Genomic DNA, 13,031 nt, shown 5'->3' on the forward strand with positions numbered 1-13,031 from the left:
ATGCCCAGCAGCAAAATGAGATGACAGACAAGAAACCAGCCAGTCCTTGTGTTTGGCCCATGGAGATCTGTTCAGTAAGTGATGGAGGCAAAGGAAGGAGGAATAATTTAATGCATGGCAGCATCTGTCATGGCTGACCTCTGACCCATGTTTGGGGAAGGTTCCAGAATGGTCAGGGGTATCAAGAGTCAGCTACCTGAGTTCATCTAGGATGGTGGGGGGGGACTCCCTGGAGGGGAAGGACCAGTCTGTAGTGAAAGAGCCTGAGGTATGGCTATGGATCAGGAGGACAGGAGCAAGGAGAAGGGGTTTATGAAAAGCAATATGAGAGTGTCACGTGGGCGGGGGATGGGGGGAGGTCTGTGCAGGTGTGAAGCCCCAAATCAGCAGGTGGTGGCCACGTCAGCGACCTTCGCTGGAGCCATTGTCAGGTAAGAAGCGATTCAGTTAGAAAGCACCACAGAAAAAAGGCGTGAAGGAGAGGCTTCTGCTGTGGTTTGTCTTTGTGTCTGTGAAGCATTTACCTCCAGCACATTGGCAGCTAAGTTCTGGTTTCCAGGCTGAGTTTGAGGAAAGAATAAAAGAGATATACATTATCCATTAATAAAAACTTCTCTTTTTGCAATGTGGCAGAGAAGGCTTTATTCAGCTTTCTCATCAGCTGTATTTGCAAGACCTTTAAGGAATCCACTCAGAGGATTAGGTACCAGCCAGTACACAGCACAGAGCAAGCATGGAAACGGGAAGAAAATGAATCCGCCAAGTGTTTTTGGAAATAAGACCAGTTTTCACACAGCACTGCACTGTGATGTTGCGTGGGAGCTTTGAGAGTTTTGGCATCATGGAATTTTTCCCTCAGAAGTTTTGTATTTGGTACCTGTGACAGCAAACTAGTATTAGGTTGTCTATTGGTTGGAGAATTCGTTTCCCTTTAATAGAAAAATCTTACAGCAAATGTCTCCTGACTGCCTCCCCCACCCTGGAAATTATCCCCCAAATATAATAAAACAGGTCGCCTCACTTTTTTTTTTCCTGACTTACAGATCTAAAGAATCATGAGCTAAAAGTGATTAAATGGAAAGGGAATTTTGTTTTCTTTCCACTCCGTGAATCTCTTTTTCTGATTTCACTCTAAAATACTAAGAGAATTGAGCTTTAAAATATCCGAGCAGTGCAGTTGGAGGTTCCTGGGTGTGAAAATGAAGTAGACACAGACACCAGCCCCTGATGATGGTTAGAAGGTACCCCCCCCACCCCCCGTTGGTTAGAGCTGCTGTTGGTTTTAAGTCTTAGGTAAAGGAGAAAGAAACTGGAGAAACAAATGTTCAGTACCTCCAAGGCTATGTAACCTAAGAGGCTAAACATGGTGGAGGGGATCTGTGAAAGGAAGAGAGTGGAAAGCTCATTACTACCCAACGCTCCCTTCATAGCACTGTGATGTCTATCCACACAGTCAAATATGATGAGAAGCATCGGCCTCATCATGACGAAAGAAAACTCTGAAGCAAAATTGTTTTCTCGATTCTCCCCTACCTCACCATGGGAAGAGAGGTGGTTTTTTTGAGTGTTTGATGTGGTGCCAAGTTGTTAAGACAGATAGCCAGAAGCATCTTAGGGCATCAATCCAAGGATCAGGAATGAATTAAAGAAAACTGTATAGACTTAGAAATCTTGCCTAGTGAAGGTGTAAATGGTACTATTTGGTATTCTTGGCCAACCATCATTATAATAACGGTTGATGTCATAGAGGCATAAAAAGTCATAATTCTTTTTCTCAGACTTTTAATTGAATACTTTAAAAAATCAAATATATCTCTTTTTCTTAGTCACAGCTACCTTAAAAAAAAATGTGATGACAATGACTGATTCTTCTCTTAGGAAAAATACACAAATTCATACATACATAAAATTCTGCATAAACTAAAGGGGTTCGTGGATACTGGAAAGCATGTTCTTAATCTAACAAGTTAAGAAATTCCAACCCTGGGTAAAAAGACAGATTTCCTTATTTTATTTTTATTTAATAAGATTGTTGTTGTTGTTGTTTAAGCACACTCATTAAAAGTGATACTCTTTTACTGTATACAGTTTTAAAATCTCTAGAATTAACTGACAGAAACCTTCAAGTTAGCCAGAACTTAAAATGTTCTAGTAGGAATATATCGATGGTATTAGTAAATTTTATAATAAAGCAAAACTATCTTATTGTGAAGTAAGACTATAATGTTATGAAACTATAATAATTATAATTTAAAATGTTAGAATCTTGCTAGAGGTCTAATGCAATTCAGTATAAAGCTATTTTGGGTGAGGGCAGCATCCATGGAATTTCTCATAATAATGCAGTTTCACTGAAGAGTTTTCCATATAACATGAGTCTCTTCAGTTTTGCTTATGCTAAGTGAGAATTTTGTTAAGTAATATAAATCATGCCAAAGGATTTGAGTTATATGCTCAAAGGAATTTTTTCTTTTCAAAATTAAAAGGAAAATCCAATGGCTGCAACCCTTACTGGATTGGCTTCCCTGTGTGTATCCTTTGGAGTTGCTACATGTCAAGTACTAAAGCCTGTTCTGTCTAAAACCTTTGTTGTCATGGGTAATATGATCAATTGGGTTGTATAGCATTGTGTATAAGAATGGCTTTTACCCATTTATTGGTTCTTCCAAGAGAGTGTAGAACTATTTCACTTTTTGAACTTCTCTCACTCTCTCCTGATATGTTCACAATTTTAAGTCTTAATATATGTGTGTGTAACAGATGAAATAACACTTGGTGAGTCACACCACACTTAAATTGCTATAGACAAAACGAAAAAAAATGAGCTCTACAGGCTACCTACACAAAGCTTGGAAATATCCTGCCATAGAGATGTAAATTATGTCTTAGACTAGTTTTTCACTTTGAATCTCCTCATTAATGAAATTCTCTCTCAGAGATATCAGGAGAGAAAACCACATTATACATGTTTCTCTGAGGAGAATGTGGTAAGAGGAGAAAGAACCTGAAGAGGGGAGAGGAAATATGTTATTAATCTGGATTACTTTGAGTAGGAAAAATTAACTTAAAATAAGAGTAATTTTTTTTTTCCTACTGAATTGGGTGGCAGACAGACAGATGACTGCAAAAAACCATCTTTTGTGTCTCCATCTTTTCAAGACATATAAGGTTAAGGTCTTTGACTCTAGGCTAAGTCACATGAACTTTTGTTGGTATATGTTCCTTTTTACTTTTTTCCAACTGTTGAACTGTGAGGGAGGGAGGAGCTAGAAACACCAGTTTGTTGCTGCCTGGTTTCTATAAATGAAAGGGACAGCACTTAAACTCCAAGACAGTTAATTTTCTAAGAGATAGCATTTGGTTATTCAGAATAGCATTGAACATCTTGGTTCAAATGAATTCAACCCAGAATGCTAAAGGGAAGCTGTTGATGAAAGAGATCACTAACTCTAGGTTAGGCTCCTTGAGGAATTAAGGAGCAAGGAGACTCATGGAAGATGAGTGTTTGCACTGGAAAAGGTGTATCAGTGGCAGGCAGGCCTAGCCAACTCAGGTGACTACCCTGGGCTAGGAATGTACCCAGAATGTGCAGATCGGACGAGGTGTTAGATAAGAAGGAGTTGTTGGACCATGTTAGGGTGGAGAAGGCATGTTCCTCCTCAAAGTGGCCAAATTAAAAATAAAATGAACTTAGTAGCCAAAAGAAAAAAAAAGCTATCTATAGTTGCAAGTCCTCTGTACTCAGACGGGGAATATGATTTTGAATCATGGGAAGGTGTCATATTTTAAGAACGGTGCCAGAAAGGTTCAAGAGTCAAGTTATATCAGAAAACAGAGGTTGTGGAAGCTACTGGTTGACCTGTGTGGATCTGGAGTCAGACAGACTGGGGCAGGTCCTGTCACCTCCCTGGGCCTCAACTTCTTTGTGTGCAAAATGGGGACATGAATAAAACTCACCTCCTAAAGCTCGTGAGAATCAGGTGTGGAAATGTAACCAGTGTCTGGTGTGTTGCCATAGCTCTCCATAAATGAGTCATTTTTTAAAAAAAAAATTTGAAATGCTTGGAAGGCACAGGCATGCTTTGCACAAAGCAAAGAGTAGGGTAGAGAGAACAAAAATATGAAAACTGTCGTATAGAAAAGGGAGAGAACTTCATCTCTTTTGCTCTGTGGGAAGAATATGCAGAAGTTAAGGCAGATTATGACTCAATATTATAAATACTTTCTTGTAATTAGACCCAACAATGGCTTGAGCCCTGCAGAGCTGCTTCTGAAAGTGACTGAGCTCTTCATGCCCAAGTGTATTCAAGAAGAGGTTCACGTTCACTGGTTTGGAGGTTCTGTGGAGGAGATCCTCAGTGATTTCTAAATTCATATTGGGCTCTAGAATGTGCTCTTCTGGTCAATCACTCAAAAATTCACACAACATACATTAGATGATGAAACTGCCAAAGACCTGATCAACTAATAGCATAGCAGACCAATGGAGAAGAAGAAGTGGGATATTGGTTGGCCCACCTGATGGCATAGGTGAGTGATCTGGGCTGGTCTTGATGGGATTGGTCTAGAAAGCCTACTCTACATTCTGTAACTTTCCTATCATTCTGCACTGCTGACATTTGTCCATGATTCTACCTGCCTTAACTTATCCATCTTCATCCCGTGGGGCAAAAGAGATGACTTTTCTTCTCCTACATGACAATGAGACAAATCCTCCTCACGTGTGCCGCAGCAGCTGTGAAAGTAAGGCTTTGGCAAATGACTGATTATATTATTTCATAATAGAAGGGTTGAGTTTATCTTCCTGAAGCAAAGGGCACAGCATTCGCAAATGCCAGGGAAAAGGCTCAGGGTGTTGCTTTTGCTGTCTTTTCAAAGCTTCTGGCTTAGACCTTCACTTATCTGACATTGAAGAACAATGTGACATTTTTAGCAACAGGATATCTGTTCCCACAGTAACAGAAGAGGAACACACCTCATTTTGTGTTCTCTCTATTCATAACTTTGTAAGAAGAAAACTAAAATGTGTGAAGTTTATAAAGCAGTATGTCATCAAATAAGGAGAGAGTTAAAATGCCTAAAAGTAGGTTGCTGTTTTCTTCTTAAATCCATGGCCAGACTTTAATAAAAACAAACAAACAAAAAGTAAATGAAAGTTGTAGGACACTGAAGTTTCCTTTTCAGTTCTCAGCATAGAGAATTTTTGTTTTTAATAGAACCTTTATCAGCCTGACTCACAGAGTGTAACTTATAGCTCCCAGTGTTTAATGAGAGTTCTTGCTAGAATGTGGAATGTAAGTATTTAAAATGAAAAGGTCACCACTGTGAAAGGCCATCACATGGAAAATGAGACTTAAAAACGACATATCAGGGGGCACCTCGGTGGCTCAGTGGGTTAAAGCCTCTGCCTTTGGCTCAGGTCATGATCCCAGGGTCCTGGGATCGAGCCCCGCATCGGGCTCTCTGCTCAGCGGGGAGCCTGCTTCCCTTCCTCTCTCTCTGCCTACCTCTCTGTCTACTTGTGATCTCTGTCTGTCAAATAAATAAACAAATAATCTTAAAAAAAAACTCCGACATAACAGAACAGGCAAGATTTGGAAACAGCTTAGATCGGTAGATGAACGGATCGAGAAAATGTGGTATACAGATGCAGTGGAATGTTATTTGGTCTTAGGAAAGAAAGAAGTCTTGTCACACGGATGAACCTTGAGGACATTGTGCTCCGTGAAATAAGCCAGTCATAGAAGGACAAACATTGAATGATTCCATTTACATGACGTATCTAAAATGGTCAAACTCCGAGGAGCCAGAGTAGAATGCTGGTTCCCAGGCGCAGGGGTGGGGGTGGGAAGAACGGCTGCTGTTCAACAGGGGTAAAGTTTCAGTTATGCCCGATGAATATGTTCTGGAGATCTGCCCTACCACACTGTGGCTGTACTTAGTGATACAGTATTGGACACTTCAAAATTTGTTAAAAGGGTAGATATCATGTTAAATAGTCTTGGTACCAAAAAAAAAAAAAAAAAAAAAAGTCAAAACTGCAACAATGTTAGGCCACCTTCTGAAAAAGGGCTGTAGAAGACATTTGGAACAAATTACATATCAGGTGAAGTAAAAATGTATTGTTGAAAACAATATATTTCCTTTTCCCAATCAGATGCAGAGTTTGGAAAAGGGATATTAATTTATTTTTTATATTTTTAAAAAGATTTTATTCATTTATTTATTTGAGCAAGAAAGCAAGTGAGCGTGAGCAGAGGCGGGGCTGGGGGAGAGGTAGAGAGAGAGAGAGAAAATTTCAAGGAGACTCCGCACTGAGAACTGAGTTGATCGGAGGCTCAGTCTCAGGAACCTGAGATGATGACCTGGGTCGAAACCAAGAGTAGGACACTTAACCAACTGAACCATCAGGGTGCCCCAAATACCCTCAAAGGGTATTATTTAAAAAACAAAAACAACTACTACATAATGAGGGATTACTATGTAGCAGGCACTACGCTGAATTCCTTATACACAGTATCTTATTCAAATCTCACTGTGGTGCTATAAGATGAATGCCATTATTATCCCCATTTTACAGATGAAGGACTGAGACTTAGGGATGGGGAATAACTAGATGAAAGAGCTTACAATACTCACACCTTGAAAGGATGTCTTTCCAATTGCTCTTCTCCTACTCTCTCTTAAGCCCCATCTGAGAAAGTCTCTGTCCCCACCACTAAGTCAAGGATGAGTTAGCAGGGCTCATCATACACTTGCCCTATCAGCAGTATTTGTGCAGTTAACAGTTCCCTTCTCCATACACTTTCTTGGCTGGGCTTTTAGGACACCACAGGTCCTGGGTTTCTTCCTCCCTTAGCAGATGCTCCTTCTAGTCTCCTTTGCTGGTTCCTCTTCTTGCTATGACAATGCTCTTGGGCTCAGTCCTTGGGCTTCCTGTTTTCTCTGTACTCATGCCCTGGTGATCTCATTCAGTCTCTTGCCTACAAAAACCATCCAGAGCCTGATGGTTTATATCTCCAACCTAGACCCTTCACCAGAATGTCAGACTCCTATTTTGGATTTCATACTTGACCTCTCCATGGGGACATCTAATAGACATCTCAAACTTACCATGTCCCAAATGGAACCTCTGAACTTTCTTCAAACTTGCTCTACCCACAGTTATCCAGTCTCCATGGACATAGGATGGCAAATTCCATCCTTCTCAGTTGCAATGACTCAATACCTTGGAGTCAATGTCAACTCTTTTCTTGCTCTCATGTCCCACACAAAGCCAGTCTGTCAGCAAGTCCTCTTTTCTCCATTTTCAAAATACAATCAGAATCCAATTTCTCCCCACCTTCATTGCTTCCATCCTGTTTTGAGCCACCATCATTTGTTACTTAGTTGCAAGAGCCACCTGACTGGCTTGCCTACTCTCCTTCTTGCCCCACTATAGTTTGCTCTCAACCGAGCTGCCAGAGTGATTCAATTAGATGATGAGTCCAAGAACAATTGTGGCAGTTCCAAATCTCCCAGTGACCTCCATTTTTTACTGAGAATACAAGTTAAAAATCCTGCAGTGGCTTCCAGGGATTACTGTCATCTGGCCTCTGTGACCTCTGACTTCACCTCTGCTTACTCTACACCTTATTTTCTCCCTCTTCTTTCCACTGGCTTCCTTCCGGTCCTCAAGCACCCCCAGCATACTTCAGCTCGGAAGCCTTGACACTAGATGCTCTCTCTTGCAGGAAAGGGCTTCCCCCTTTAAACTATTCTGTCTTCTCAGTGAGGATTCTTTGACTGTCCTAAGTAACATGGACTCTCCTCCCCAGATCCCTGCTAAGCAGCGCTTAGTTATTAACATAATTTCCTTCCCGATGTAGGTAATCTACTTATGTAAGTTTCTGTTAATGTTTGCCTCTCCCTGGCAAGATTTTAAATATCAATGGTTTCAAATACAGCTCTGTGACTAGAATAGACTTGACACATAGTAGATGAATAATAAATAATTGTTGAGTGAAAAAAAAGTGAGAGGGTCTCAAATCTTAATTTGTGGATCATCTGATTCTCTGGGGATTATGTAATGAAATCAACTATCACTGGTCAGCATGGATAGTGAAAAAACCCATGGAAAAAGGAAATTATCAAACTTGAGTTTTCAAGCATAATAAAACATTTAGAAGAACCAAACTATGCTAGATGAGTAACCCAAGTTGTTAATGTAATGGTGTTGCTATGACTTCTCCTACCCTTGTTTCTTGGAGGCAGGTGTCCCCAGACAAAAGTTTACTCCCTGACACTGGCAGAACCCTGTCTGTAGTGTCTTGATTTTGCTCCCTACCTCATGAGATTGTGGAAGTTATTAATAAATACACACAAGCTATAACAGGACCTGTATATAATAAACTCTTAGTATTTGTTAGTTGCTATTATAATTATTGTCATATTTTATAGGAGGCTTTCCAAAGATATTACCTTAATTCAAAGAACTTTCTCTAGTGAATTAATTTTGCCTGTCACAGTTAGCTGATGGAGATATTTTAGCAGTGGTATGAAATCACCCATTTGTCTTTTTAATCATCTAAGCTTAAGGTTTCTGCTTTACAGGTGGGGGGAGGGTTGGAATTGAACTGAAATCTGTTTATCCTTAAAGCTCATGCTCTTAACACTATGCCGTTGTGCAGAAATCAAGAACACATTTCTCTTCTTTTTTTTTTTTTTTTTTAAGATTTTATTTATTTTTTGACAGGGAGAAATCACAAGTAGATGGAGAGGCAGGCAGAGAGAGAGAGAGAGGGAAGCAGGCTCCCTCCTGAGCAGAGAGCCCGATGTGGGACTCGATCCCAGGACCCTGAGATCATGACCTGAGCCGAAGGCAGCGGCTTAACCCACTGAGCCACCCAGGCGCCCCAACACATTTCTCTTCTAAATGATGAATAAATGTCAGCAGAATGACACTATGAGAAAATTTTACTTACATGGAAATAAAAATTTAATTCCTAACTCTTTGGGTAATTGAAGATTGATGAATATACTTTCTGAAATAAATTTTAAGAAGTGGGAATTGATCAAGGTTCAGTGAAAATAAATACTGAGCTACAAAGGAATAAATAAGCACTGGTTGAATTAAGATACATGTTTCCTGCCAAAATAAATTATAATTGCTAATTATTTTGAGAGACTTGGTATATGTAAATAAAGTAAATCTAGGTACTCAGAGGTCTGGTATAAAAATATTTCTGTAGGGGCGCCTGGGTGGCTCAGTGGGTTAAGGCATCTGCCTTCGGCTCAGGTCATGGTCTCAGGGTCCTGGGATCAAGCCCCGCATCAGGCTCTCTGCTCAGCAGGGAGCCTGCTTCCTCCTCTCTCTCTCTGCCTGCCTCTCTGCCTACTTGTGATCTCTGTCTGTCAGATAAATAAATAAAATCTTTAAAAAATATATTTCTGTAAAACTTAAAAGTACTTTGAGCACTGAAGTGGTTTGCAGCGTCGAGGGTAACCAATCCATTATTGACTTCTAATAAATACTTAGAAGGAAGAAATTTTGGAACATGATTTCTGGATAAAAGATCTGTGTGTGTACATGTCTACATACATACACAACATATATTGATATATATTACTGTTTTTTAAATAAAAGGTACCTAGAAATTTATTGATGAATTTAGTGGGGTTTTAACTAGAAAGTTGAGGAAGATGGTTTCTTTCTCCTTTCCCTTCCTGCTTGAAACTACAAAGCATTAGGTTATATAAGAAGCCCAAACCAAAAGAGTTAGGGTCTCTACGGAACACCTGTAAGAAGAGATTGGAAAGTGTAATGTACCACCCGGCAGTCTGAGGACTGGGAGGCCGCAGCAACTGCAGATTTTTGTCTCTCTTGCGGAAGAGGTATCTTTGTAGTCTCTGGAGAAAGCTCAGGTAGCTGTTTGTGGCTTTCAGGATCATGTCCTGAAACGGGATTTATCTGAATAGAAAGAGATGCTGTGTGTATCTCAGGCACTGGGTTAGGGGGTGGTGAGCAAGGCCTTTTGAGAAATGAAGGGACTTCCACAGACTGAGAGAACTGTGGAGTATTAAAGTGGACACTGCTTCCTAGATCCTGGTTATGGATTAGTTTCAATGTAGAAATTCTTCGAGTCTGAGAATCTTGTGTGTAGTCTTCTTGTAGAAATGGAGTGCTGATATCAGCATTTGATAGGGGACCAGTGCTGGCAGCTATTGGTAGCGGGTTAGTGATTTTTTGTGTATACGACACAGTTGTGTTAGATTCTTCCGAATATACAATTGTCTGGTTAGAGTCGTCATGAGAATACATAATTCCCTCAAGAGGTTTTTTGTTAGTAGAGTACTTTGTACAGGAGGGAGTTTGTGTGTTAGTTACTAATTGGTCTAAAATGTCACACTTTTGGTGATTGGTTATCAAAGAGCTACAAGAGCTCTCTTTTCTGGGTGGTGGAAAGGGTGCCTGGATTGCCAAAAACATCCGGAGAGAGAAATAATGTTGAAGGAAAAACAGAGAGAAAGTCAAAGTTAGTAACTGTAGAAACTAGTGTCAACCTTACCCTTAAAGAAAGTAAAGCAATGGCGTACCTTCTTCTTATTCTAAACATTTTATTGACTAGATTAAATGATCATTTTCATTCTGTTTAGAATGCATTTTAACTTATTATCAATAGTTGCCTTCTGGGAGAAAATAGTTTTTAGACAGAATACATTATGAAGTTTGTCTCCATTATATTCTTGAAAATTATGTTAAAACTGAACATGTGTTCTCTTGGCATATTTTTAGGCCTTGAGGTATATGCATAGTTTTAGACTTTGAGGTATAGGTACTGTATGTTTAGTCACATTGTTTCAATAACATTGTCCACCTTTGGGACACCATTTTGCTAATATCTCCAACACAGTGTTCTTTTAGTTAATATAATAAACAGTTGCATGATTTATGTTTATTGAATAAATAACATATTGCTGACCTCAAAACTTTGAAATCCAAACATCAGCTAACAGCTTTATAAAAATTAGAAAATATGGTTAACAGTATGTTAGAAAGTGATCTACTTTTATGAGCTGAATTCAAAATAAAACCCCACAAAACCTGTTTTGAAACTTAAAACATGTCTTCTATGTTGTAAATATAAGGTTGGCAAGGAATACAAATACAAACCCAAAACATTAAAGATAAAATAGGTATCCAAATATGCACCTGTTACTAGAGAAAGGGTCTAGGGCACAGTCTAAAAACGTTGCTTTCACATAACACCATAGACAAGAGTGTGCAGGATTACCTGAGTTGGTGACTTTTTTTCTTGTAAGTTTGGTCGAACACTTCTGAAACCTTTTGCTGCAAGAGAGGAATATGTAGCATCTCCGTTCAGTGTCTCTTGATTTCGATCATTGTAAGATCTCCAAGCTTTCATTAAGGGAAAACAAATTGGATACAAAAATATCTATGTTCACTTTTAACATTTTTTAGGGGGTAAAATTTATTTCTATTTTCAAAATTGAAGATTTGTTTTTAGAAATTAAATTCAGTTTAATAGACATAATCGTATATGCAATTGAAGTTTACTATGAGGTCAACAATGTGACTACGAATATGTTAAGAAAATCTCACAACAAATGTAATGATTATTCAGAGTAGCTTTTCTGTACCTGAGTCTGGTGACTGAGAATCACGCCCTAAAAGAAAAAGAAATGTTGACATTACTACTAGGGAAAAAGAAGTGAATAATCCAGTAAAGACCATTTGGCAAAAAGCCACATCCACTTTTTTTTTTTTTTTTTTTTTTGCAAACATTATCTCATTTCTAAGCCTCAAAGTAACTCAAATGTACTAAATGGGAGGTTTGTGCATTTATTTTTATTTCCATGAAAGTATCATTCATTAAATAAAATATGTAATTATGTAATTGACACATATGACAAACACTGATTTTTTTTCCTTCAATAATATTGCAACCACGTAATTCTATCGTATTTTTGCCCAAGCTGGATGTGTGAATTTTAAAATACCAAATTAAAGGATCAAAAGGAATCTAGTTTGTAAGCAGTGATGATTTTCTCCAAGCATTAAATCAATACCAGGTACCTAGCTTCTAGTGCTCCTGTGTTACTGACCATACACAACTCCTGTGTTGGATAGTAATCGATTTTTTGTAGCTTGCAATTCATTTTTGTACTTTAAGAAAGTGTACTTGTTTCTACCATATTATGTGATATTTTCAAATATTTCTCTACTCCAGACTTTGAATTTTCTCCTTAGCACCGTTTTAAAGTCATTTTGTATTCAAATGTAAAAGAGTTATTACAATATATTCCATTGTCTTGTGGTAAGCTGTGGAAAATGAGTTCTGGTATTAATAAATTGCTTTTGATAATGCAGTTGGAAAGAGACTCAATGACTATTGGTTTTATTCAAATTATACATTCAAGAATCTTCCGTAACTTATGCACACTTGAGGTAATCTGTTGGCATTGTTTGGCTCTTTATTACCACATGGCCAACTTCACATAGAAATATAAAGCCTGACATTTAGAAAGGACCAAGCATGAAGCATGGTCATCCAGGCTGATCTGTCCAATCCTGAACTCCTCCCGCAGGATCCCTGAGACCATGATTAAACTGCTGTATTTCAATGCCTAATAGAACATGAATGTTACATATGAAAGGACTCGTCCTTTTCTTTCTTATATTTTGAAATCTAAACACATGAATTTGGAGTGATAAAAATGAGTTGAGAAGTGAGTTTGATTTTTAGATCAAATATTTGATATTCTTTCCAAATCAAAGAAATGTGAATTCGTACAGAGTACATTACCATGTCTCCAGCTCAGGTGAGTTAGAGAACACTATTAAATCTTTATCCTTTATGGTAATAGCTAATTTAGCAAAATTTATCTCCAATGAATTCAAAATCAAAGTAATAAAATGGGTACTGCAAAGTAAAAAATAACTTTCAAGAGTTATATGTGGAATGCTTACTGGACTCTATTTCTAAGATTTAATGTAAGCAGAAGTGATGGAAATTCTCTATCACTTAAAT

General features: G+C 38.5%; 1 protein-coding gene across 17 annotated transcripts in view; it reads right to left on the minus strand.

Annotated features, from left to right (window-relative positions):
• Window positions 1-13,031, minus strand: part of SORBS2 (sorbin and SH3 domain containing 2) — a 138,127-nt gene that overhangs the window by 72,392 nt on the left and 52,704 nt on the right. For 8 of the 17 annotated variants that reach the window (XM_013059003.2, XM_045069415.1, XM_013059010.2 and 5 more), the window contains exons 4-7: window positions 11,641-11,667; window positions 11,274-11,398; window positions 9,809-10,450; window positions 525-560 (exon numbers count right to left, since the gene is read on the minus strand). In XM_013059003.2, the coding sequence (XP_012914457.2) occupies window positions 525-560; window positions 9,809-10,450; window positions 11,274-11,398; window positions 11,641-11,667 (830 nt within the window). The remainder of the gene's footprint in view (window positions 1-524; window positions 561-9,808; window positions 10,451-11,273; window positions 11,399-11,640; window positions 11,668-13,031) is intronic. The other 9 variants (XM_013059006.2, XM_013059005.2, XM_013059004.2 and 6 more) reach the window with 3 other exon arrangements.

This window comes from Mustela putorius, unplaced genomic scaffold (genome assembly GCF_011764305.1).
Source record: "Mustela putorius furo isolate JIRA1106 unplaced genomic scaffold, ASM1176430v1.1 tig00003932_pilon_pilon_pilon:0A:0A, whole genome shotgun sequence".
Taxonomy (NCBI): Eukaryota; Metazoa; Chordata; class Mammalia; order Carnivora; family Mustelidae; genus Mustela; species Mustela putorius.